The 24466-nt window shown below is 34.6% G+C and overlaps 1 protein-coding gene across 1 annotated transcript; it reads right to left on the reverse strand.

Moving 5' to 3' along the window:
• Window positions 1-7227: 7227 nt before the first annotated feature.
• On the reverse strand, window positions 7228-11891 carry LOC113350974 (protein trichome birefringence-like 2). Its single transcript, XM_026595065.1, has 8 exons — window positions 11681-11891; window positions 11142-11227; window positions 9376-9537; window positions 8597-8742; window positions 8322-8496; window positions 8018-8214; window positions 7745-7903; window positions 7228-7655 (listed from the first exon to the last, which is right to left on the reverse strand). Exons 1-8 carry the CDS (start codon window positions 11889-11891, stop codon window positions 7265-7267), a joined length of 1527 nt encoding a protein of 508 aa, XP_026450850.1. The 3' UTR covers window positions 7228-7264.
• Window positions 11892-24466: the final 12575 nt, after the last annotated feature.

Below are 24466 nucleotides of genomic sequence, written 5' to 3' on the forward strand. Positions count from 1 at the left end.
GTGTCGACTATTTAAGGTTGTCTAGAAAACGGGACGGAAATTCGTTTGTCATTTTGTAGTAACAGCACAGTGTTTCCCATTTCCTTTTCGTAAACCTGGGTTTTGTACACACACTTACACTCACATGGTATAAAAGTCGGTCATATGTTCCTCCCATCAGCTGCTTCACTAACTAAACCCTCTTCTTCCATATCAAAATTTAAGTTTTTTTCTTCAGAACAAAGAAGATGACTGGAGGTAAAAGAACAGGAAGTGCTCACATGATCCACCTTGTTCTTGGCAACCACAATGATGCGAAGAAGTGTAAGTATTTCTTATGCCTACCCAAAAAAAGTGTTTGTTTCTCTAAGATTTTAGATTCAAAGCTAAGTAAGGGTTTGTTCGAAATACATTTATTGCTTGCTATAATGGTATCGTAAACAACAGATAATAGTAAATGATCTAAATATTTCCATATCTTTCACATCTTTGTCTTAATTATCAAAATTGAATCTAGGTTTTAACATATAGGAAAATGGATTACATCATTACTGCATAATTTAGCCCAAAATAAAATGTTGCAGCGTTTGCCCCTTGAGTTGTATGCAAAACAATTGGTGTGTTTTTCCCCAATAAACTGGAATTTTTTGTATTTTTCTTATCGCAATCATTGTAATTGCATGAAAAGAAGATTGTTTAGTAACTGCAAATCTATGTATCATATTTGTTTACAAAATAAAACTGATGAATTTGAGTTTATAATTTCATAATAATTACAGTATTTATCATAAATGCAATTGTTTTAATGTTTTGTGAAAAATTGCAGATGAAGGTAAAAAGGAAAAGTCAAAAAAGGTTAAGACTCAACGTGCGCGCAAAGTTTCGAGACCCGTCACCAGTAGCGATGAGGACCCCGAGCAACCAAACAGTGAAGTGGTGGTTGTGCTTGACAACAATACTCTAGTTCAGTAGATAATATGGGAGTATCTTCATGGAAACTTATCTGAATTAAGTATTTTGTTGACGTTCTAGTTGTAAGGATTTTAGGTTTTTGTGGTAATCTGATTCATGGGTATCAGATGCTTTAAAAATTATCCAGTGTGTATGGTAATCTGAATCATGGGTATCTAGTTATGTGGTAATCATGCTTTAAACTTATTTTAGTTATGCAATTGAAATTCAAGATATAATCAAATTATTATACATTGCATTGTGTTTTATGATGTAGAAACTTACCATATGAATCTCATCTATATATGGCTTCTTCCATATTATGCCTGATCGACCAATACCAATGTCAATGGCAGCAAAAACTAGTATTGGTTAAATACAACCATTTATATGATATTTGTATCAAGTTTTATAATTTCTATCATTACTCAGAGAAAGTAATGACTTAATTTTGTGCAAGTTTTAAGGAGGCAAAGCCGCAAAAAACAGGATGAAGAGTTCAGTTATTCTATCATTTCTCACAAGGATATATGAAACCCTAAAAGGGACTGACTCCACAACTTAATGTTCTCTATTTTCCTAAAAGTTGGGATGATAATGACACGGGGACCTTGAATCCAATCCCATACCCGTTATCCATAAAAATTAGGGCGGAATGGGTAGGAAAGTATTCAAAAGGGATGTGTTTTTAATGGGTTACTCGTACCATTTGTAAAGATATTTAGAACTTAAAAATAGAGAAAACATAGATTCTAACATAATGGTCTTACAATGATAATAACCCAAACAGTGCATCTTGGATCTTTAAGTTCATAATAAAATACTTAAGACGAAAAATAAAAGAAACAATTGATCCATAAATGAAGATTGTATTACCGCCATTTCTTCTTCGTAATTCTTCATTAATAATCATTTTCTTTTATATTAATCATCTCATCAGGATCATTAATAGTATAACTTGACCTTAAAACTTAATGGAGCCCAAAAAGAAAATAATAGCACGTACACGTGTGTTTTTTTTTATTATTTTACTTATTTTTGTATGTGTGGAGTCATTTTTTTCTTTGGAGGACAAGCTAATAGTTGTTCAAATACGCGTCACCTTGAATAAGAGGATTGAGTTATATGATTGTTTGAATCAAGACCAACGCCACCTAGAATAGGGGTCAGAGTCTTGTGCAAGCTCCAAATTATTAAGCATCGGCCCGCTAGTTTTCCCTTGGATTTTATTTTTATTTGGTGTGTGCTAATATTTAAAAATCAACACATATGCTAGAATAAATATGGAACACCATAATATTAGATCTTCTTTTTCTTGTTCTACAGATACTAAAGCGAAACCCCGTGGTATAAACTAAATTTTTTTTAAGTTGGTTTCTATAAAAAAAAAAAAAAAGCGAATGGACTACGGAATCCAAAGTAGTAATTGCATAATGGTTACTTATTTTACTCATTTAGTCTCATATATTAAAATTATTTTTTAAGTTCAGAATCTTATTTTAGCAAAAGAAGAAGAAAAAAACGATGTCGTTTCACTTGATTCACGTAAGACACACAACCATTAATTTTTTTTCTTTTTTTTTTAACCTTTGGACAGGATTCCCTATTCTTGGCTTGAGTTTGGAGTTTAACTTCCCCAAATCCACTTGTTAACTTGTATCTCAGGATACATGTTAAGGATAATTATTATATAATTTAGCTGCATTCGGTGTTGTAAATATGTGAAGTTTCTTGGAAATTTAATTTTTATGATTTTAGAGACAAGTGTACATTTACCCTTCGGAAAAATAATTTTATTTTATGGTATAAGAACTCACTCAAATTAATCTAACTTAGAAAAAATAATTTTATATTATAACAGAAGAACTCGGATACATGAATCTTAATTGTTTATGTATTTTAAGTACCATCATATCTTTCTTTTTCTTTTTTAATATTTTTCTCTAAGTACCATAGCACTATTAGTCTATATTATTGATATAGTTTTTCAAGTCGTAAATAAAGTTCGTTCAACTCGGACTTGTGTAAACTCGATTCTAGACTTAAATATTAACTCTAATAAATATATACAAAAAGATGATATCAATATCGGAGAAACTGGGACTTAGGATTCCACCAAACTCATAACATAAGGTTCAAATATTAATTCTTTTAACAATTATAGTTTAACAAAGGTATGGACTCTTATTTTTGCCAAGGCAGATTCTTAAAACATTAGTTGTAAATCCTAAGCATGGGACATAAAAACATCTAAGCAAGCATGACCCATCAAATGAGATGACAACTAATTAATTAAAATCATAATTCAATTTTAATTAGTGCAAAAGTCATATAAGAATTAAATATAATTACCCACGTATGAAAATTGGCTTCCTCCGTCATCCCAGTGTTTGGGTTTAGCTCGTTATGGTAGAAACACGCTCAAAATATTTAATCAAGGCTCAAATGGGTGTTTTTATTGAAGAAGCGAATCTGTAACAAATACAGAATCCACTGTTACAGAGTTCAGTGTTACAGAGAAAAGGCTAACAGGAATAATTGTTGCAGAATTGTTACAAGGATATTGAATTTGAAAGATTAGGCAACGGTTATGGCCTTCTTCTTCCTCGATCCTGTTGATGATGAACACAACTGAAACTATTGATTTTTTCTCTGCAACTCCTCCAAACCCTCCGTTCGGTCCCCCAACTCCCGATTTTCTTTCCTTGACCTCACCACAGGCTATATATACATCTCCGGGAAAAAATATCTCGATTAATCATTCCAATATTATCTCTTTTCCTCCACCACAAGTTTCGGGAATAATTCTCTCCAAATCTTTCTTTACGCGTCTTCTGGCGTATTTTACACTTTCCAAACTCTTTAAAGGATGTATTGATATCAAATAGAGCATCTTAGTTACTCATCTGGCCACGTAACTTCCATAAATAGAGAAACAAATCTCAAAAATTTTCTCCTTCTCTGTTTTTACGTAACTCACGTTACTCTTCTATTTCTTCGAAACCAAACTTCTTACCGTTCCTATCTTGTCGCAAAGTGTTGGTCTGAATTTATTCCCATGAAAAACTCCGGCTATACCTCTCTCGAATCTTTCCCTGAAAACCCGATAAACCCATCCTCCACTGTTTCAATCAAACTCGGTGATCCAGCTCTACTTAATCAAATCTGATGGACCTATCCACCCTGTTTAACCTTAAGAAGTCTGTCCCAACCAATATTAACGATCGAGTCTCTTTAAATCTTGCCGAAAAATCCAACCCTAAGTCTGAACTTTGTTGGACAAACTTTCCTGCCAAATTCGAGATTTGAATCGTTGAAGATGACCTCCCCTTATTTGTGACTGGTCTCCCTTAAGCAATTGGGGTGTAGATAGACATATAGCAGGTTCCTCCAGGTGCTTTTATCAACTTTTCGAGCCAAATTTCTCCGCACAAGTGTATTTCTCCAAAAACACCTACAAAAACATAAAATAACCAAATAAGCACAAAATCGAGCACTAACAATATATACAATTGGGATCAAAATAGACACATAAATGCGTCTATCAATTATCTGATATGGCATTTGGATATTATCAAAAGAATACCAAGTATAACATTGTACAATCTCTTAAACATATAGGTATACCATTCGCATATCACACTTGTCATGTTAACATAATTTTCAGTTCAAGAACAACACAATGAAAGTTAGCACACTATTAAAATGATGTCACGTTTTATGTCTTAATTAGGACAACAGATATTCTCAGTGTATCAACAGGTCTACGGTGTGTATTTGTCTCATGGTGATATGGTGCATAATGTTTTATTTATTTATTAACAAAAAGTTCAAGTTGAGTAAAATATTTAACATCAAATAAACTCTTGATACTTGATTAAAATAGTTTTTTTTTCCCGATGACATCCAAATGCCTCACCATTTACCATTTTGGATGGTGTAGAACCATGGTGCATAAAAGTATAATATTAGAGTGGAACCATGTACTAAAATAATGAGCAATTGTGGAATACTTGTTTCTAGAAACAACAAAATTAAGTTTCCAAGAAATTTCAAATATCAAAGAAACGTTACAACCTCCAATCCAACTAAATTATAAGATAATCCATTAGAGCATGCTCGGTCGAACTCGCATGCGTTGCTATCTCAAACATGTTTGTCAATGTTAGTGCTTAAAACTATAAGTCTTGATTTCTATCCTATTTATAGATGTCTCGGACTAGGACATAGATAGTGTAGTTGATCTTTGATCTCTCGGCGTTAATCATTTGAAGACGAAGAACTACTAAGGGGAGCTTGTGGAACTTCATCAACAAAAGGTATGTGGAGACTTAGACTCATTTATCACTTGGAAAGTCTATTTCTAGTCTATCTCCTATATTGAGACATAAGTCGTGCTACGATATAGTTTTCTATTACACATTTGAGATTTCGAGCTGAGTTTATCTCGCTTATATATTTCTCGAAATATGTGTTGGAAAGCTTTCACTTTAGCCATGTTCATCTTACATCGTGACGAAAGTCCGAATAAGATCATATGAAAATCGTCGATCATCTAACATGGTTTGTGTGATACAATCATTTGGTGTTGCCTTGGAATGTTTCATTATAAGAAATTCAATAACTTGAAACTCGCTTTGACGAAAAATAGTTTGTGAACAACAACTATATAACGTCCTCTAAGAAAGTTTCAATGATTGAAATTAAGATTCGATGATATAACCATCTTTGGATATAAGCATATATAGTGTGTTCTCACATCAATACTTCTTTATATAAAGGAGGATGTTGAGGCTGACGTGTCAATACCATATTCAACCTCAGCAATATTGAAAAATTAAGAGGCCACGTCAACAACCACCCTTTGCAAACGGCGTCTATGCCGAAGGACACAACGTTTGGAACAGTTGGTCCGAAACTAACATGTTCCATGAAAGTTTCTTTTGGTAAGAGATTTTAATCCTTTGAAACGTCGCAACTTGGATTTTGGAATCCTATAAATCGGTTATGAACCGGCATCTCCTTAGATGACTGTGACAAAAAATTCTTTAGCCAGCCATTTTGGTAAAACTCTGATCCATTTTTTTGGTTTAGTCTGTTTGTTGTTGCCCGATTAACTGATATTTAGGAGTATATGATTTTAGCCATTTCAATGCCCAATATACTTGAAGGAAGTCCAAGAAGACACACGACCCCCGGGTATTTGATGAATTTCTAATGCGAGAACGGTTCTTCAACCATGATAGTTCTGTTTGGAAGCTTTATAGCAAAATTGTACAGACAGAAAGCCTTATCAAATCTAATCAGAACATATTTAATCGGGTATAATTTCCTAAGAATAGTTTTATGGTGTTTGATTTAGTTTCTTGAAAAATACATATTCTTTTATGGTGTTTGGTTTTGTTAACTATTGATATTAGTTTCGAGTTCGCTGGAGTTCGTCTGGACTAATTGCGTCATAACTAAGACGACATAATGTGCACCAGTTCTAAGTGTCCATTTGATTGATGAAACCCAATCAAAATCAGATCAAGTACACTACAATTGTAAGTGTCATCGGCGATCAGATTCTGTAAGCCAATAATGTCAATTTGGTTCAATCTTTTTTTTTTACGAAATGGCTTTCCATGGACTTATTAGTGGTTCAGACAATTCGACAAGACATGTTTTGGTACAGATGGAGGGATAAAAAGTTTGGTCAACCTATAAACTAAATCATGTTTTGGTTCATACGGAGGGAAGACAACTTTTGATCAACCTACGTGATCTGTTAATTTATGATTTTGCTACAGTTTGGTCGTGGAAAGCAATTATACCCGCTTGAGAGGTATTTTAGGACTTGGGTCAACAATGTCTTTCTTCACTATTTGCTCTTAGTTTCTTTAGATTTTCTATTATATGTTCACCATTTTATGAAACAAGTTTCTATATAGTTGATTGAGGACAAGCAATTAAACTTCCGTTATAATCCACACTGTATATATACTGATAAAAAAAAAAGCCCATTATAGAAAACTGGGGTGTTATGCAATGGCAAATACTTTTGGATATTGGCATTGTCAAAACAACAAGTACTCCAAAACGCTTCTCTCCCCTTCTGATGAAGCACATTCAGAACTTTTCAGACGATTGTTCAATAGGTCTTGCAGCTGCTTTACAAGTGATTGATTTCTGGTAGAAAAAGGAAATTGGCTATTTCAGAGTTTGTTTCCGGGTCAGTGAGGAATTATAGAGAAATATTGTTGTTGACACCCTACAATTGTCCATTGGGTATTCTTTCTTCCTAGTTACAGATGCCTAGTGTGATGCCCCTTGCTTGTGCATTAGCACGGATTTACTGAACTTTTTTCCAAGGGAAAAAGGTTAAAAAAATTATTGATAAAATGAAAAACAAGAACAAGAGTAGAAGCGCCAAGGCGAAACAAGAAGGAGGGCACGGCCAAAACTCCGAAACAACAAAACAAAAACAAAAAAACCAAAGGGGATTCCCCAACAAAACTCCGAAAGCGCAAACTAAATTTCTATGTGAAGCCTCCTTGCTTCTATTAATTGGGAATCGGCATCCTTCTTTAGTGATGTTTAGATATATTACAGGAGTCTTCATCTGACGTAGTGTGTCTTCTATTGATTTTACTCCCGAAGGATTCTTCTCTTTGAATGTTTCTTTACTCGTGAGTGGTTCTGTCACTCCGTCGCATCTTCCACCTTTGTTCCATGGACCTCCACTGGATAAAGTTTACGCATCAGAATTGAGCTCGGCAATACATTATTAAATTGCAATTAACAATTAAAAAAATTCATTTGCAGGACTCACACGAAATGGCTGATTGAATGTCCTCTAAAAACAACTTGGGTTTTGTTCGAATCGATGTTGTTGTCTATCCATTTTCCCCGGGTACTAAGAGCTTTCTTAAATGCTTTATTTATCTCCAGTGTCGGGTATAAGTAATCGCCTTCTTGAAAATAGTTTGTACTGCAATTTAAGTAATACCAATAGTATATTGTTAGCTTGGCGCATCATATATTTAAAACTATATAAGCATGTGCACATTGTATATATTCTCTTTGTTTTCATAGTCTTACTCACCCGTTGTGAACTTTATTTTTAGCCCACCAGTGCCATGAATTAAACACTACAACATCAGCATCGCGATAGAATAATGATGCGCGTGGATCAATCAAGTCCAATCTCATTGTCACCAGCTCTTGCTTTGACTTGCTCTGGGGTATTGTTTTATAAACCAGAAAAGGAGACGGCACAAATCCTACCGTACAATTGTAGTCCTAATAATAAGAAGATGAATAATTAGAAAGCCAAATATACAAAACTTACCTCAAATCTCACAGACAAAAGTTATCGACAAGGCTTACATTTAATAGACATAACTTACCTCAAATCTCACAGACAAAGCTCCTCCCTGGAGCCAATAAACTTTACTCTTATCCGGAACCACATTCCAAAAAATACATGCTAATGATGAAAACATATTCCGGTTCAGAGAATCCCCTGCAAATGCTACCTTTTTCCCTCTCAACCTCTCTAAGAAATCTGTTGCATTAAGATTTCTGTAAAAGAAAATATATTGGAATTCAAGTTCTGTATCCAAATATCTTACTGCATTTACATGGTATTTCTACAGTCTGAAATCAAGGAAAAAAAATGTACCTTGGGATATTGCTATCGCACCCTGCAGACAGCCACTGCCATCGCCATTTTAAAAATTGATGGTCAGTTCTCCCATTCTTGCCGCAATCAAAATTACTTCCTTCCACGACATAAGGACATGAACCGGGAGGATAATCTGGTACTGTCTTCAACCCATACCCATTTACCATCAAAAATAGTACAATCATCACCATCTTCTTGTCTACTGTTAGTAGGGAAAATACTAGAATTGGAAACATTATTTCTTCCATTAACCAATCCTCCGACTTCAGGAGGATCAATTGAAACAATATTACTAGAGTAGTTTGTATATGTTAAGCTTTTTGTTCCTTTCGTTTGAGTTGAGTTCGGAGATGACAAGTCTGAAGCAGAAGTAAGAGCAGTAATACTAGTACTAGAGTTAACATTGAATGGTGAATGTGAGAAAGTAAATTTGTTGTAAAATCTGCTAAGATGATTCTGAAGCATGGGATATTTCATAATCGATGATGGCGAGATAAAAATAATAACTGCGAAAATGAGGATTGAAGCTCCTAAGACAAAAACAATCCCAGAAAGGATTGGTGACCTTAGTCTCTTTGGATGCCATACTCCTAGAAGCTTTTTCATGAATTGCCAATTTGAAAAATGCGTATTGAATTGAAACACGGAAAGAAGCCTAGAGAATCTGTTGTTCAACTTTGAATACTGGCTCTCTTAAAATCTGAGTTCTTAATACGAAATTCAAATCATCACAACAATTTCTTTGATGATCAAATAGTTTCAATTTTCGATCTTACCACACAAATGTTCTGGAGGAGTATTGCTAATTTTGCATCCAGACCCGCTATTATTAGTGCAACACCTAACCGAATAAGAGAAAATTGAATAACACAGGGAGTATCCTGTTCATTACAGTTTCTTCCTATTAAGAATTGCAGGACTAAACTCCTCCTTTGGTCCTATCCTGCAAATTCACAAACTCAAAAATTTAGCAAAAACCCTGATAATTTATACAAAATTTAAGCAAAACCAGTCAGGTAAATCCAAGAATCGATTCGATATAGCCATACAGAGAAATCTTTAGCACAATTTAACAAACAGAAAGACTACAATGATGAACTCCATCTACTTACACAACAGTAGTGATTCGTTGTAGTTTTGAGATAGATCTAGATGAAGAAGAGTAAAGTTAATTTAGCAGATGAGGAGTTGTGGCAGAGGTTCAGGCGTGAAAATCAAAATGGTTTTATTTAGAAATATGCCTCCTTTTTAGTCTCACATAAAACTAGGCCTCGTTTTTAGAATCTTATAATTGGGGCATAGAAAGCATTATTTATAAAAGGGATACAGTTCTACTAAGTGCTGATACCGTTTTATATATCTCACCGATCCTGGTCGTTGGATTGATGAAATAGTATCAGCACTTAGTAGGACTGGTATCCCCTTTATAAATCGTGTTAGAAAGTCTTGATCTTTTGACCATTTTGGGGCTTAAATGCTTTGGGGAGGTAAAAAATGGTTACGGGACTCAAGATATATCAAAAAGTCAAAAACACCCTTACATAAATTTCACTATTCATTAAAAAAAATAAAAATCCTAAATCTATAATTTTCTTCCTCTTCTTCTCCTCTCATTTACTAATCATGATGATCATGATTTTATCATGATGAAGATCATTAAAAAACAAACTAAATCTATTATCTTCTCCCCATCCTTCTCTTCTCATTCGTAAATTGTGATAAAGATGATGATCATAGTTTCATCACGATGAGAGCGATGATCATAAAGAAAACCCAAAACTATTATCATAAATTCATAGATATAAAAATGGTGATCATCATAAAAAAAACAAACAAAGAAAACCCACAATTTATTTTTGCTTTTAGATGGTTAAAAAATATGATTCCCTAAATTTCGGGTAAAAAAAAAAATTCTGAAGGTGTTTACGGCTGGGAGTTCTTAGATTCCCAGCCGAAAGAACATTTTTCGGCTTGGTTATCCCAACCGAAATTAGTTTTCTGATTTTTTGGGGTTTCCAGAATCAATTACGGCTGGGAAAACCCAGCCTTAACTGGTTCTAAAAACAAAAACAAAATCAGAAAAATGATTTCGGCTAGGAATTCTTTATTTCCCCGCCGTAAATAAAAAATACGGCTTGGAACACCATCATTTCCCAACCGTTTTTTCGTTTCTACGGTTGGGTCGACAAATTATCTTAGCGGTAACCGCACTTTCGGCTAGGTTATGAAAACGAAAAAAAATCGAAAATTCTTTCGATTGGGGAAACCAAGCCGAAATATGGACTTTCGGTTGGGTTGACAAACTATCCCAATCGTAATCTTGATTCACGATTAGGAATCTAAGAACTCCCAGCCGTAAACATCTTTAGAAACTATTTTCTTTTTACCCAAAATTCATCGAATTGGATTTTTTTAACCATTTAAAACAAAAAGAAATGGTGGGTTTTCTTAGGTTTTTCTTTCTATGATGATCATTAGAGCTGCACATGAGCCGGTACAGTCCGGTTTTCTGTTGGACCCGGTACCTGTACACGGAGTTGACCAGTTCTTCAATTTGAGGACTTGTACCTGGACTTGTACGTTTACCTGTAAGACCAGTCCGGTTCCACTCCGGTGCCGGGTTTTTACCTGAATTTTGAAACACAAAGTATGTATGACAGTAATATAGTAGTATGACAGTAAAGTAACAAGCTAAGAGTCTAAGACTAAGTTCAACATTACAAAGTTCAAAATAACAACATTAAGTTCACAGACTTCAATTCAAAGTTAAGGTTTAAAAAATCACAGTATCACTTAAGTTCAAAGTTCAACATTAAAATATAGTACTAAAAAGTAAAAACAACATTTCCATAAGTCTGCTGTCTGCGACAAGAAATGAAATGCAATCCTTGCAAAGGATGGGGGACTTCTCGAACAATGACACTGGCTGCACTGACATGGAGTTTACTTCAAGTTATTTTTAGCAGAGAATCCCATATGGCTGCAACATGGAACAAAAAAGTAAAACAAGAAAGTAAGCAAGCAATACAAGAAAACTTGAAAAGTAAGTACTATTAAATAGAACAAAACCCAATATATTACCTGCCTCATCTTCAACAGCATCATCAGGTATATAGTCACATAGAATATCAAGAGCAATGGGCTTTTGAAGAAAGCTTTGCGTACAGAGCAATGCTTCAACTGTCCTTGTAGACAAAGAAGCTCTCCATGGAGTCAGCACGCGCTTCCCGGTGCTAAAAGCTGATTCAGAGGCCACTGAAGACACAGGCATGGCTAATATATCTGTTGCCATGTATGAAAGTATCTTATACCTGCTTGCATTATCCTGCCACCAAGCCAATATGTCAAACTAGTCAGGTTGACCTATTTCACGCATTCCACCTTCAATCACATCTGTCAAATAACTGTCAAGCTCAGTTGTTCTTGCCTCTTCAACACAACTTGGGCTGTCCCAATACTGTTTCCTCCTTGATTGAATTCTAGCAAACAGACCATGAGATTGCACACTAACTGGATTGGCAACAGTATGAGCATCACCACTTGATCCCTCCTCATGAACTGAAAACAAGGACTTATAATCTTCAAAGAGTTCCTCAAATTCTAATTTCACCTTTCTCATAACTCTTTGAACCTCCCATGTATTATTCTCATACAAACAATAACAGTAAACTCCAAACCCTTTTGTTTCTCTCTTGGATCAAACAGATGAGCAATAAACATTATAGAATTCATTGTTTCATACACACCCCAATACTTATGGTATATAGTACACATTAGAAGAAACATACTAGCAATAAAAGGATCTGATGCTACATTGTTTCTAAATTCTACTAAATGTTCATTGATGAGTAACAATTGCCATAAGAACATATGAGTAGTGACTTGTGTAGATGCAGAAAAGTTAACAGTAGCATCGAAGAATACCTTTAGACACTTCACAAGACCTCTAGCATATTTCCAATCTTCTTGATAAGGAGCATGTTGACGAGGAATCTTTTTCTTCTTTTTCTTCTTATTCTTCATCTTTGCCTTGTTCTTGCTTGTTGGATCCAACTCCTCAACCTCTTCTTCCATATCCTCAAGGACCTCAACCTCTTCCTCTTCTTCCATATCCTCAAACACATCTTCTATGAGAACATCACTAGCTATAGCTGCTTCAATATCAGCATCAGTAGGTAAAACAGATTCTTTTTCTTGTTCAAAGATAAACCTTTCTTGAAAGTCCTTATCAATCTGTGCTAACATTGCAAAAAAAAAATTCATATTTTTCAGCAGCGTCTAACATCAATTAAGTGTTATTCCATCTAGTGTACACATCTAAAATCAGAGATTTCTTACAATCTACCTTTGCTAGGGAAGCACGTTGTTTAAATTTTTTGTACCTAGAAGGAGAACTAAGAACGTATTTTACAACTGACCTTATTCTTCTAACTGATACATTAAAGAGCCTTAATGCATCTTTAATGACAAGAGCAAGAATATGGGCTGCACACCTCACCTAGAGAAAGAACAAAACAAAAAAGATACTGTCAAAGTCAATGCTTAAAAATGCAACACAAAAAGATACTCAGAGAAGCTATGTTCATGAAACAGTCACCATTTATATCTATATTTCAGTAGCTCAGTTGAGAACAAAACCAAAGTACTAATTTTGACTAAGATGAATGATAAACAATAACTTGGTTTCAACCTATTAACAGAGAGATATTTCTTAAAAAGGTGTATGCAAGGATATCAAACAGAAGCATAATATCAAATGATATATTACAGATATTCATTATATTTATACAATTTCTTCAATAAAACACCTTTTTGAGCTATGGATTATTATTTTGTGCGTGTTTTGGATACGAGGAGCTAAACCCCACCACTGGGATGACGGAGGAAACCTAATATCATACTTGGGTAATTATATTTAATTCTTATATGACTATTGCACTAACTAAAATTGAATTATGATTTTGATTAATTAGTTGTCATCTCGTTTGACGGGTCATGCTTTCTTAGATGTTTTGATGTCCCATGCTTAGGATTTACAACTAATGTTTTGAGAATCTGCCTTGGAAAAAATAAGAGTCCATGTCTTTATTGATCTATAATTGTTAAAAGAATTAATATTTGAACCTTATGTTATGAGTTTGGTGGAATCCTAAGTCCCAGTTTCTCCCGATACTACTACCATATTTTTGTATATATTTATTAGAATTAATATTTAAGTCTAGAATCGAGTCTACACAAGTCCGAGTTTAATGAATCTTATTTACCACTTCTACAACACATCACTTATGACTTGTGAGGGTAGATAGATTTTATGGGTTTTTTCCCCCGGTCCGATTAATATTTCCACTTTACAAATTGGTTGTGCTACCGTCATCGTGGGTGGCGCTGCTAATTATGATGTTGGTAGTCATTGGGACTGGTATCAACCTCTCGAAGGTTGCGAATTGTGATCAGCATTTTATTCAATCTAATGACCATGCATACATGTACCAATCATAACAATGGGAAGTTGAACAATTCTGTACTCCCTTGACCGTTGAATTTTCTTTCTGTGGTGATCCTCATGAACAACCATGTACTGAATACCCTGAAATGAGGACACCCACCGTTGAACACTCTACTTCTATTGAACAACTTAATATGCTTTTAGAATTGAATCTAATTCATTTACAAAATGAAGGAAGGGATGATTTCAACACGAAATATTTGTTAGTCCTAGAGTGAATTTTGAAAATAATGTATATGTTCCTACTCAGGCTACTAATAAAGAAAATGAACCCAATCTAAAGGTAAACAAGTGTGCTAGAGACACTATGATCTTGAATACGGCATTGCATTATTGATATGATGATGATGATGATGATGTTATGTTAGAAGAGCATGTTTATTCTGAGAATTTTGTGGAACCTCTTGTTTCGGAGACATTATGCTCCTCTAATGTGACCTTCATGAATGATATTTCTTCGAGTCTTTAATATGCATATACATGTAATGTTGATCATGGTTTAAGGCTTGTGCAATTATTATGTGAAAGTGAACATCCTTCACAACTTGTGTGTGACTTAGGAAAAACTGAATTATCTGTTGAAACCAATAATCATATACATGAATATAACTTTTATGTGCCTGATTCCTTGCCTAGATGCATGAGACCAATTTTTTTTTGATAGTCATGATTTTGAATTTGGGCTTGTTGAACTTTTCTATGAATGTGAACATGATGCGACACTTGCAGATGACTTAGGAGATATTGATGTGACAAATAATGATGCGCCTATATTCATAAGTCACAATATGATGGTCTTGTACCCAACCTAGGTTTGGTTAGTCACAAAAATGTTAAACCAACTATTCTGAGAGTTCCTAATCTAGGTCTAGAATTGTGTGTTTCTCAAGTCCTTTTGGACCATTTTGCATCTAAATATAGTATATCTGAAGATCCATATTTGGAATGCATCGATATGTATGTGCCCGACCCTATCAAAGTCCATTTTGAATTAGATCTTGTGCATGTAACACCTCCAAAATTGCAATATTTTGTGTTAGAAAACACTACTGTTGAAAATTTTAGGTTTGGGGGTAGCTCATTAATATCTGCAGTTTTACTTACCTTGTCATGCTGTATATGCTTGAGGGTGTCGATATTTATGCATGTCGTTTTCTGGGTTGATCCTCAACTCTTTAGGTTGTATATTTATGGTGAATCATCTTTGTATATAATTCAGTAGGTTCAGTTTCTCTACCTTGAGTCAGATTGATTTTTTTTTTTGTATATACGTGTGCTAATCCAATGTGACTATCAGCTAATTTCCTTGGGTTCTAGTGTTGAATAGCAGAGTTCTAATCTTGCTTTCGCTGACATCCGGTAATCTCTTTCCTTTTGATCTGGTCAACATGGTTCTCTTGGTATATATGTTGTAGTATAATTTTGTTCATCTTTAGAAACATTGAGGACAATGTTTAGTTTAGGTTTGGGGGTGAAAAGTAGATACCATCGACTATCACTGTGCTATATTTTGAAATTGAACTCTGCAATATAAAATAAAATAAAAAATGAAAAATGGAGCTCGTTTACCTTGATTTGTGATACATGTTCATGTATGATATCATAGGGTTCTTAGTCTAGATGATGAGGCACCCCTGATTCTAGCACAATTCACATGTGATATAGAAAATTTGCACATGCACGATCTACCAAGATTGTATAGCGTCAGTGTTTCATAGGTTAAGTAGGACGCCAATCATCTAGAATATTGAATGAGACTTGACTAGCTTGTTCTTAGGTTGGCTGGGAAAGATGTTAGAGGATACATTAAAAAAAGCAAACATTGAATTTGACCAGGTGCATCGGAAATGGCTACCTCTTGCTAAAATTGTCATGTAATGTATTTTTCTGTTTTTTTGTAAAGTTATTATCATCTTGTGTTTGTATCTCTTGTTATTCCAATATCAGTTGAAAAAAAAATCAAAAAAAAAAAAATTCAACAAAAGAAAAAATAATATGAAAAAAGAAAAGAAACTGAAATGAAATGAATTGTTATTTGTCGTTTGTTTCAAACAATTTAGTAGTTTCTTTTTGTACATATGTTGTATATAGTCTTGTAATAAGCAAGGAGGGTGTGGACATCGATGTACAACGCGGGTAAACTAAAATATCACCAGTTGTGAAGGTGAACATCACAATTCTTGTAAAGGCGTACATCTAGCTTGGCTTTGAATTCAGTTCTTTGCCTAAAAACAATCTCTAAGTAATTGGCAGTCATAACTTCCTACAGTAGACCATTATCTATGCATGTCTAAGGTGATACGCTTTACACCCTTATTACATGTCTTTAGTTGTTCCAGTACTAGAATTGTGCCTTTGAAAGCTAGATTGACATATCCAATTGCTGTGAGCTAAAACTAAAATACAATTATCACTTTCATGGAATGTGAGCTTATATTTTGTCCTAGAAATTTGTGGGTATGTTCTAAGCAAACCCTCACGAGACTTTAACTCGTACACTAGGGAAACTTAGTGGTTTAAAAGGCTTATTGCATTCGCTAAATGCAATCGAGAGACCAGCGACAGTGGTGTAAGTGGGACTTTTCTTTTAGTTTTGTGTTTTACTCGAGAACGAGCAAAAGGCAGGTTTTGGGGTATTTGATAGGCACCTAATATTGTATATATTTTTATCATTTTGTAGGTGTTTACTGTATATTGGTACACTAGTTTTCAATATTTATGCCAAATTATATATTTTGTATCACTTGTTCGTATGCGAGTAAAAGTTGTGGTAATTGTTCCTGATTTTTGTTTTGTAATGGCAGGAGACTAAATAGAAGCGGCAAAGAAGGATTGAGCAATGGGAAGTTGTCGCACCGTGATAATCTAGACATTTCAATGGAGTATATAAGTGGATTCTTGTGCAGCAACATGAAGGGATCAGAGTTGAGGTGGTGTTTAACAATTGATAGTTGGTGTCTTAATGGGCCTAAGATCAAAGTAACAGATGCTACACACGTTTGGAAAGAAAGAATCCCATCTAAGTTTTGTGCTAGCCTTGTATACCTAAGCTAGGTATTTTTTCTTAACACCTAATTAAACATCCCTTTATCATCCTTCCCAATATCATTTCCAAGATAAGAACCTGTTCTCCATTTCTCCTTATTTTGTCCGACAATAGTACTTGTACCTCCTCCCTACAGCCAAACCAGCAGCATCTCTTATCTTTCTCATACCCATATCTTCTCTCCATCTTTCCCTAATCACTCAGATGTCGAATTCGTACCCCTATTGTTTTACTCATTTCAAGCTTGGCCTAGATATCAATAGCTGTTACTCGAGGAACAATAAGGCGACGAGTTTGTCTTCAAAGAGCAGTGAGAACGATAAATGAAATGGTCTGAATTTCAAGATCTCGTGAACAACAACATCAACAGACAATAGGGTGGCTATAATGAAGACTATGCATTAGTGGTGAGTTCCAAAAACATCAAATCCCTAATTTTCTAATTGTACTTCATTGAAAATAAGATTGAGAATTTGGGAGAGTTTTATATAAATGGGGGAGGCAGATATATACTGAAACCAAGCCCGAAGTAGCCGGTGCAAGTTGTTGTAGTAATTTCTAGGTTTATTTTCAATTCTTAAAATGTATTAGTTTTCTAATTAGGGTTGAGATGAAACCTAAGTTTAATTTGATATCTCTGGTTCTGTTGATTGTTCTTGCAAACGGGTTTAATTGGTAAAAATGATTTCTGAATTTCTTTATGGATTATAGTATGCTACTTTCACAAAGTATGTCATGCATCCATGGTGGTTAGATTCATCTTATACTATGTTCAAGCATGTTTTCTAATGATATAGTTTAATATGTGATTAGTTGTGCCTCAAAACGGACAATTAATATTAGGGGATGCTGAAATTCGAATCATGCATTTATATTTTTGTTATATCACGATCAAATATTCAAGTGGGCTCCGAGATCGCTTTCTCTAGCTTTGCTTTAGGAAACAAAAGAAGAACAATTTGCTTAACTAGGATATTTTAGTAAACTAAATGGTGGATTCAAAGTCCTAATATTTCTGTTCTTTGGATATTATTCATCATATTTAGTTGTTGTAGTATCACTTCATATCGTCGTTAATCAACATCCATTTCGGTTGAAATTAGTAAGAGTAAAACTTAGACGTTTAGCATCACTCCGTAACAACTATTTGTGGGATCCACCTGTATTTGCGTTGTTATGATAGACGATGTGCACTTGCAGTAATTGTGGGTGCCTTTCCCGACCTACCAGATAGAAGAAATAATAATAGACGTATTATCTAATTAGGATCCTAATTTTATAATCTAATAATTGAAATATTTTGTAAAAGAGTCGTATGTTTATAATCTGGTTAGGGTCTGGGTCGAAAATATGCCCTTGGTGCAAAAGGGTAATAAACTAACCCAAAACTAGTTAAACCGCTTATATTTTTTAATAAAATAATATCCTTATGAAAATGATAAATATTATTTTATCTTAACATTGGTTTTCAAAGTTTCATAAAAGGGTCGACCATTTGTGTTTAACTTTTCGAAAAGGGTCAACCATTTGTGTTTAACATTTCGAAAAGGGTCAGGCGAAGTTAACTGGACCATGTTGAAAAAGTCAGTAGTTATTGGCCTGATGGTCATTAGTCAGTCTAGAATCCAAACGCATCAACTGCATATTGCATTTTCCATGCCCAAAAAGGCAATAAAGTTACGACTCTTTACAAAATATCTCTTATTTATATAACCTTCATTGGAAAATATCTAGCATATAATACGTTGTTAAATCCGGAACAATCATCTATTGTATGTATCTCTAAGAAACTGAAGGGTAGTAAGAGTCACGATTTAGTAAAAGAAGTTTCAAAGATATCAAGAGATTAAACTTGAATTTCTTCGTCCTAGACGAGTTTGGCTTTTGTAAAAATCTCACTTCTTTTGGAGTGGTATAAAACAATCTTAAAGTTAAAGGTATTCTACCACCTACAATGGAGTTTCTGATCTCATATCCAGACAAATTTAGTTTTTTTTTTTTTAGATCAAGCCTAAAGTAACAAGTAAGTTATGCTTCGTATCAGGAGCAAAGTAGTTTAACTCGATCCAAGTTGGGAAGCTTGGAGCAATGAGTTTGGATTTGGAACCCGCTTAAGCTCGGCCTAATACTCAGAGGAATTTATTAGAAGCTTAGAGTGTCGCTGATAATATGTATTGCTACTAACATGACATACACCTGATTAAATCAAAATTTTAACATTATCATTATTGATTTAGCAACACCAATACAATGAAAACTCCTTCTCCATTTGAATTTACTTGATAAATAAGGGTTTTGCAAAGGTATTAAGAAATTAAAATTGTTTTTCTTTTTAAATACACTAGTGTTTTTTTTTTGAGAGAAAAGGGGAAATGTTTTATTAAAAAGAAAAAGATGGAAAACCAGCCCATTACAGATAATTTAGAACAAATAGTTCTCAATGTCTAATATCTAGAACTGCTTCCAGTTCATAAGAAAATCGCTAAAAGTTATACACTGGAACCATGAGTGTAATGAACCCCATCGGAAGAGAAGTATTTTGATCTCAATTATGATCATGTCTTTATTCCTGCCTCTCTTCTTCGCCATAACTCTTTGATTTCTTTCTCCCCAAAAGACCCAACAGATTGCAAAAGGTAGTATGTACCACATTTTTTTTTGCTAAACTTGTACAGTGGATAGAATGCCATTCTTTAAATTGATTTTGAATGTTATCCTTGTGCGACCAATCTTTCTCAATAGGGATGGTGAAATAATCCCATATTTCTTTAGTAAATTAACAATGCAACAAAATGTGTTTGATGTCCTCTTGGTTTGATCCACAGAATGAACAAAGAGTATCTGTAATTTGACATCCTCTTTTTAATAAATTATCCACCGTAGGAATAGCGTTGTTAAATGCTAACCAAGCCAATAATTTTGCCTTGGGAGGGACCTTCTTCACCCATACATAACCAAAATCATCAGAAGCTGTATGTTGTTGGCTTTGCATTATCCAGCTGTAACCTTCTTTTACAGTATAGCTGGAGGAAAGCATATAACTGATGGAGTCTGCAGAATCATCCTCAAAAGTAGGAGGGGGTCCTAATAAGGATATCAAGTTTGATAATTCAACAGTTACCTATGTAGAGGGGGATGCCGAAGTTGAATTCTCCATAGGCCTCCATGAATTAGTTCATCTACCTTTGCATCTTTAAGTGATGCTTCTTTGAAAGATTTTTTATGAGACTCACAATATGGAATATTACTGTTCCAAGGATCTCTCCAAAATTTAATATATTTTCCTGACCCAATTTGCACTACAGAGTTCCAATGAACAATTCCTTTCTCATTTTCAATTCCTTTCCAGAAGCCTCTGCCATAAGTAGAATTATAAGCTTTCTGGAAAATGTCCTCTTTTTTTCAGAATCTGTTTTGTGTTGGATTATTTTCCTCCAAAGTGCTTCCTTTTCCTGGGTATATCTCCATCTTTATTTGGACATTAAGGAACTATTAGTAGCTTTGAGATTCCTAATTCCCAAACCACCAAATTTCATAGGCTTTTGCACCCTATCCGATCTGATCCGATCCAATCCAACATATTTTTCTTTTCTCCACAGAAGCTCCCAAAGAAAATCCCTTATGTATTTCATCATTTTCTTTTCAACTGAAGCCGACATTTGAATCAATGCCATGGAGTATATGGGTAAACTTGCTAAGGCACTATTTATCAGCTCGATTCTTGCATGTTTAGATAGAAATCTTCTTCTCCACTTTGCAAGTTTTGACTTGAGTTTTTCCAGAATGTCATTCCATATGCTGGTTTGTTTTCTTGTTGCACCAAGAGCCATTCCAAGATACTTGATAGGTAAAGCTTCAATTTAATAGTTGAGAATCCTCGCTAGATCATTAATTTTATGGTCAACACCAATACTTATCACAATACTCTTCTCCAAATTCACCCTAAGGCCAGTGATTGCTTCATATACTTAGAGTATCATTAATAAGTTCTCCACCTCCTCCTCCTTTGCATCAATGAAAATTTGTGTGTCATCTGCAAATTGCAGATGAGACACACTAATATATGGAGGAACTTTAAATCCTGAGATCATTTGAAGTTGTTCTGCTCTTCTAAGTAGCCTTGTGAGAATTTCATCCACTAAGATGATGAGAAATGGAGATAATGAATCTCCTTGTCTGATCCATTTGTGATGTTTGAATTGCTTAGAAGGCTTTCCATTAAAAATAACAGAAGATTGTGCAGAAGATAGACACTACATGATCCAGTTCCTCCATTTTTCTCCAAACCAGCACTTTTTAGAGCATAATCCACACAAAACCAATTATCATTGTCAAATGATTTTTCAATGTCAAGTTTGCACAATTTACCTGGTTTCTTGGATTTTAATCTGGTATCAATCCGTTGTCCTGCAATGAGAATGCCATCTTGTATTTGTTTCCCTTGTATGAAAGCTCCTTGATGCTCACTGATGAGTTTGGAATGATCATCTTGAGTCTTGCTGCTAGCAGTTTATTGATAATTTTGTATATGCAACCCACAAGACTAATGGGCTTAAAATGTTGTGGCATGATAGCATCTTTTTTCTTGGGTATAAGACTGATGAAAGCACGATTCAATCTCCAGTTCATCTTCTTCTCTTCAAAGAATTCTTTAATCACTGCCAATACATCACTCTTGATCACCTTCCAAGCTATCTTGAAGAATTCCATTGGGTACCCATCAGGCCCTGGAGATTTGTTTAAGCCACAATTCTTAAGGACTTGCCACACCTCAGCTTCCTCAAAAGGTCTTTCTAGCCATTATTGTTCTTCATTAGATATTTTAGGGCATTTTGTGTCCTCCAATTGAGGTCTCCAAGAGTGGTTTTCACTAAACAAATTTGAGAAATGCTCATAAAATTCCTTTTGGATATCTTGCTGGTTGAAATTATCCTCCCCATTAATCACTAGCTTGTGGATAGTATTTCTCCTTCTTCTTATACTAGCTAATTGATGCAGATATCTTGTATTTTTTTTTCAGTTGCGCAGTTTTAGCTCCGGCTTGCCATTTTCTATGCTCATCAAATCTCAGCTGTTTCAGTTCAACTTTGTATTGAGCTCTTACAGAGAATTCATCAATAATAAATTTGCCTTCTTCTTCTTTAAGATTTAGCTCATCTATTTTTGTCTTCAGAAAATTCTTCTTGTCTTTCACATTTCCATATTGCTCCTTAACCCATCTTTTAATGAAATATTTCATATTTTGTAGCTTTTTTACCATAATGAAACCAGGAGTGCCATTAAAGATCATTGAATTCCACCAAATAGCTAGGTTGCTGAGAAAGGTTTTGTTGTGAAGCCAAAATGTCTCAATCTTGAAAGCTGGGTTGGAGTGTCTCACATTACCTGTAGTTAGAAGAATAGGGGAATGGTCAGATACATTCCTAGAGAGAATAGTGTGAGCCACAGTTGGAAATTTGGCTTCAAAATCTGGAGATATGATTATTCTGTCTAATCTACAAAGAATTGGGTCTTCTTGCATATTGGACCATGTGTATAATCCTCCTCCCACTAGAAGATATATGAGGTCTTGATCAGCCATGGACTCATTGAAAAGTCTCTTTCCTAGACTTGATCCTCCTGTTATGCACCAAGCACCAGCAATCCACACAGCAGCGGTGTCCAACTCTTCCCAAAATTCCGTTCTTTCTTTCTGCATTACACGGAGAGTAGATATTTTAAAGTGTCCACTCAAAACTATCTACTTGTTTCCAAATTTTTGACTTAGTGTGTTAGCTGATACCACTTCATCAATGCACTCTAGTCTTTATGTATCCCAAATTGTAAGCATGCAAATCATTCTCCATTCATTTTTATCATTTCCTCAAATATGGTTAACAAACCAATTTGTAATTTTCATCATTTTTGTTTCCTGAATCACTACTGCTATTGGCTTGAATTTTTGAATTAATTCCTTAAGATTATCCATCTTATCTACAACATTTAGACCCCTGGCATTCAATGAAATTATTATATTCCACTAATACCCTTTCATTTTCTTTAGCTGCAGCATGAGCCCAATTTCTTTCATGCCTTTGAATGATTTCAGAGAATATACGTTGAACAGATTGGTGTTTACCCATTTTATCTACCCTCAAGTTGCTGCTGACTTCCATCATGAGTTCGACGGTGTTGAAAATTTCTTCCACATTTGCATCTGTGTCTGAACTGAGTTTATTTAGATCAACTACAACTTTGACATTTGAAACATCTAACGGAAAAATTTTGGCAGTATTTTGAATGATCATTTGTCTATCCTGATTACCTTCCATGATTTCCTCTAACCCCAAAGGACTCTCGTTCAAGGAGTCTTCTAATTGTGAATAGTTTCCGGCACTATTTCTGGTGTTATAACTGTCTCTGTTAACTGCCTGTTTTTCTCCTTCTGTTGTCTGAATTTTTCAAACAAAAAATGAATTCTGTTATTTACCCCCCTTGAGTCAGCTCCAGAAATGTTGTTTTGATTTTGCACTACCCCCTGAGTCGACTTAGTCAAGGCTGACTGAGTGGTTTGTCGCTTTTCTACTGACACATTAGAATTAGAATTTAAATTTTGAATTTTGAATTTATTCAACTCAATGATAAGATAACGGTATTCTTTTTGCGACGGTGCCTTTTCCTGAGTATATTCCGATACACACCGGACGGCCAAAAGAAATTTGGTTCCGTCGATTTCTATGTCTACTGCAACTGGGATTTTCTGTAGATCTCCCGTGATTGAGAGACAACATATGCCTGGATTGCATAAACAAGTTGCCTTATCGATTTCCGCCAATCCCCCAAGCTTGTTACCGATGACAATAAAATTTGATTCTGACCAAAGATGCAGTGGTAGCACGGTTGTTCCAACCAAATACACTAGTTTTCACATACTAGTTTTTGGTTTCTTATTGATAATCAAGAAACTTTAGGGAAAAACTATGAATTTTTTTTGGTACACTTTTGTTTCAAAAAAGTTATTTTATTAACCAAACTCGGACGGAGGGAGTATATAAGTTCTCATAACATCTATTCAACATTAAAGTAACTAAAAAAAGCATTGGACCTAATACTTGTTTTATGAATTGTAAAACTTCCACTTGAAGTTATGAGTTGCCAACTTGCACCTTTTCTTTGCCTCTAAAGGAAAAAGGTATTCTGCAGAACTCTCACACCTCTAGTCATATGTGAAATTGCACCAAAATCAGCAAGTTATTGTGGAACATCATATGTAAAAGAACCTGAAAAAGGTATATCTTCACTGAAAGAAGTAAAATCATATTAGTGACAAACATTT

This window comes from Papaver somniferum, chromosome 2, assembly GCF_003573695.1.
Source record: "Papaver somniferum cultivar HN1 chromosome 2, ASM357369v1, whole genome shotgun sequence".
Lineage (NCBI taxonomy): Eukaryota > Viridiplantae > Streptophyta > Magnoliopsida > Ranunculales > Papaveraceae > Papaver > Papaver somniferum.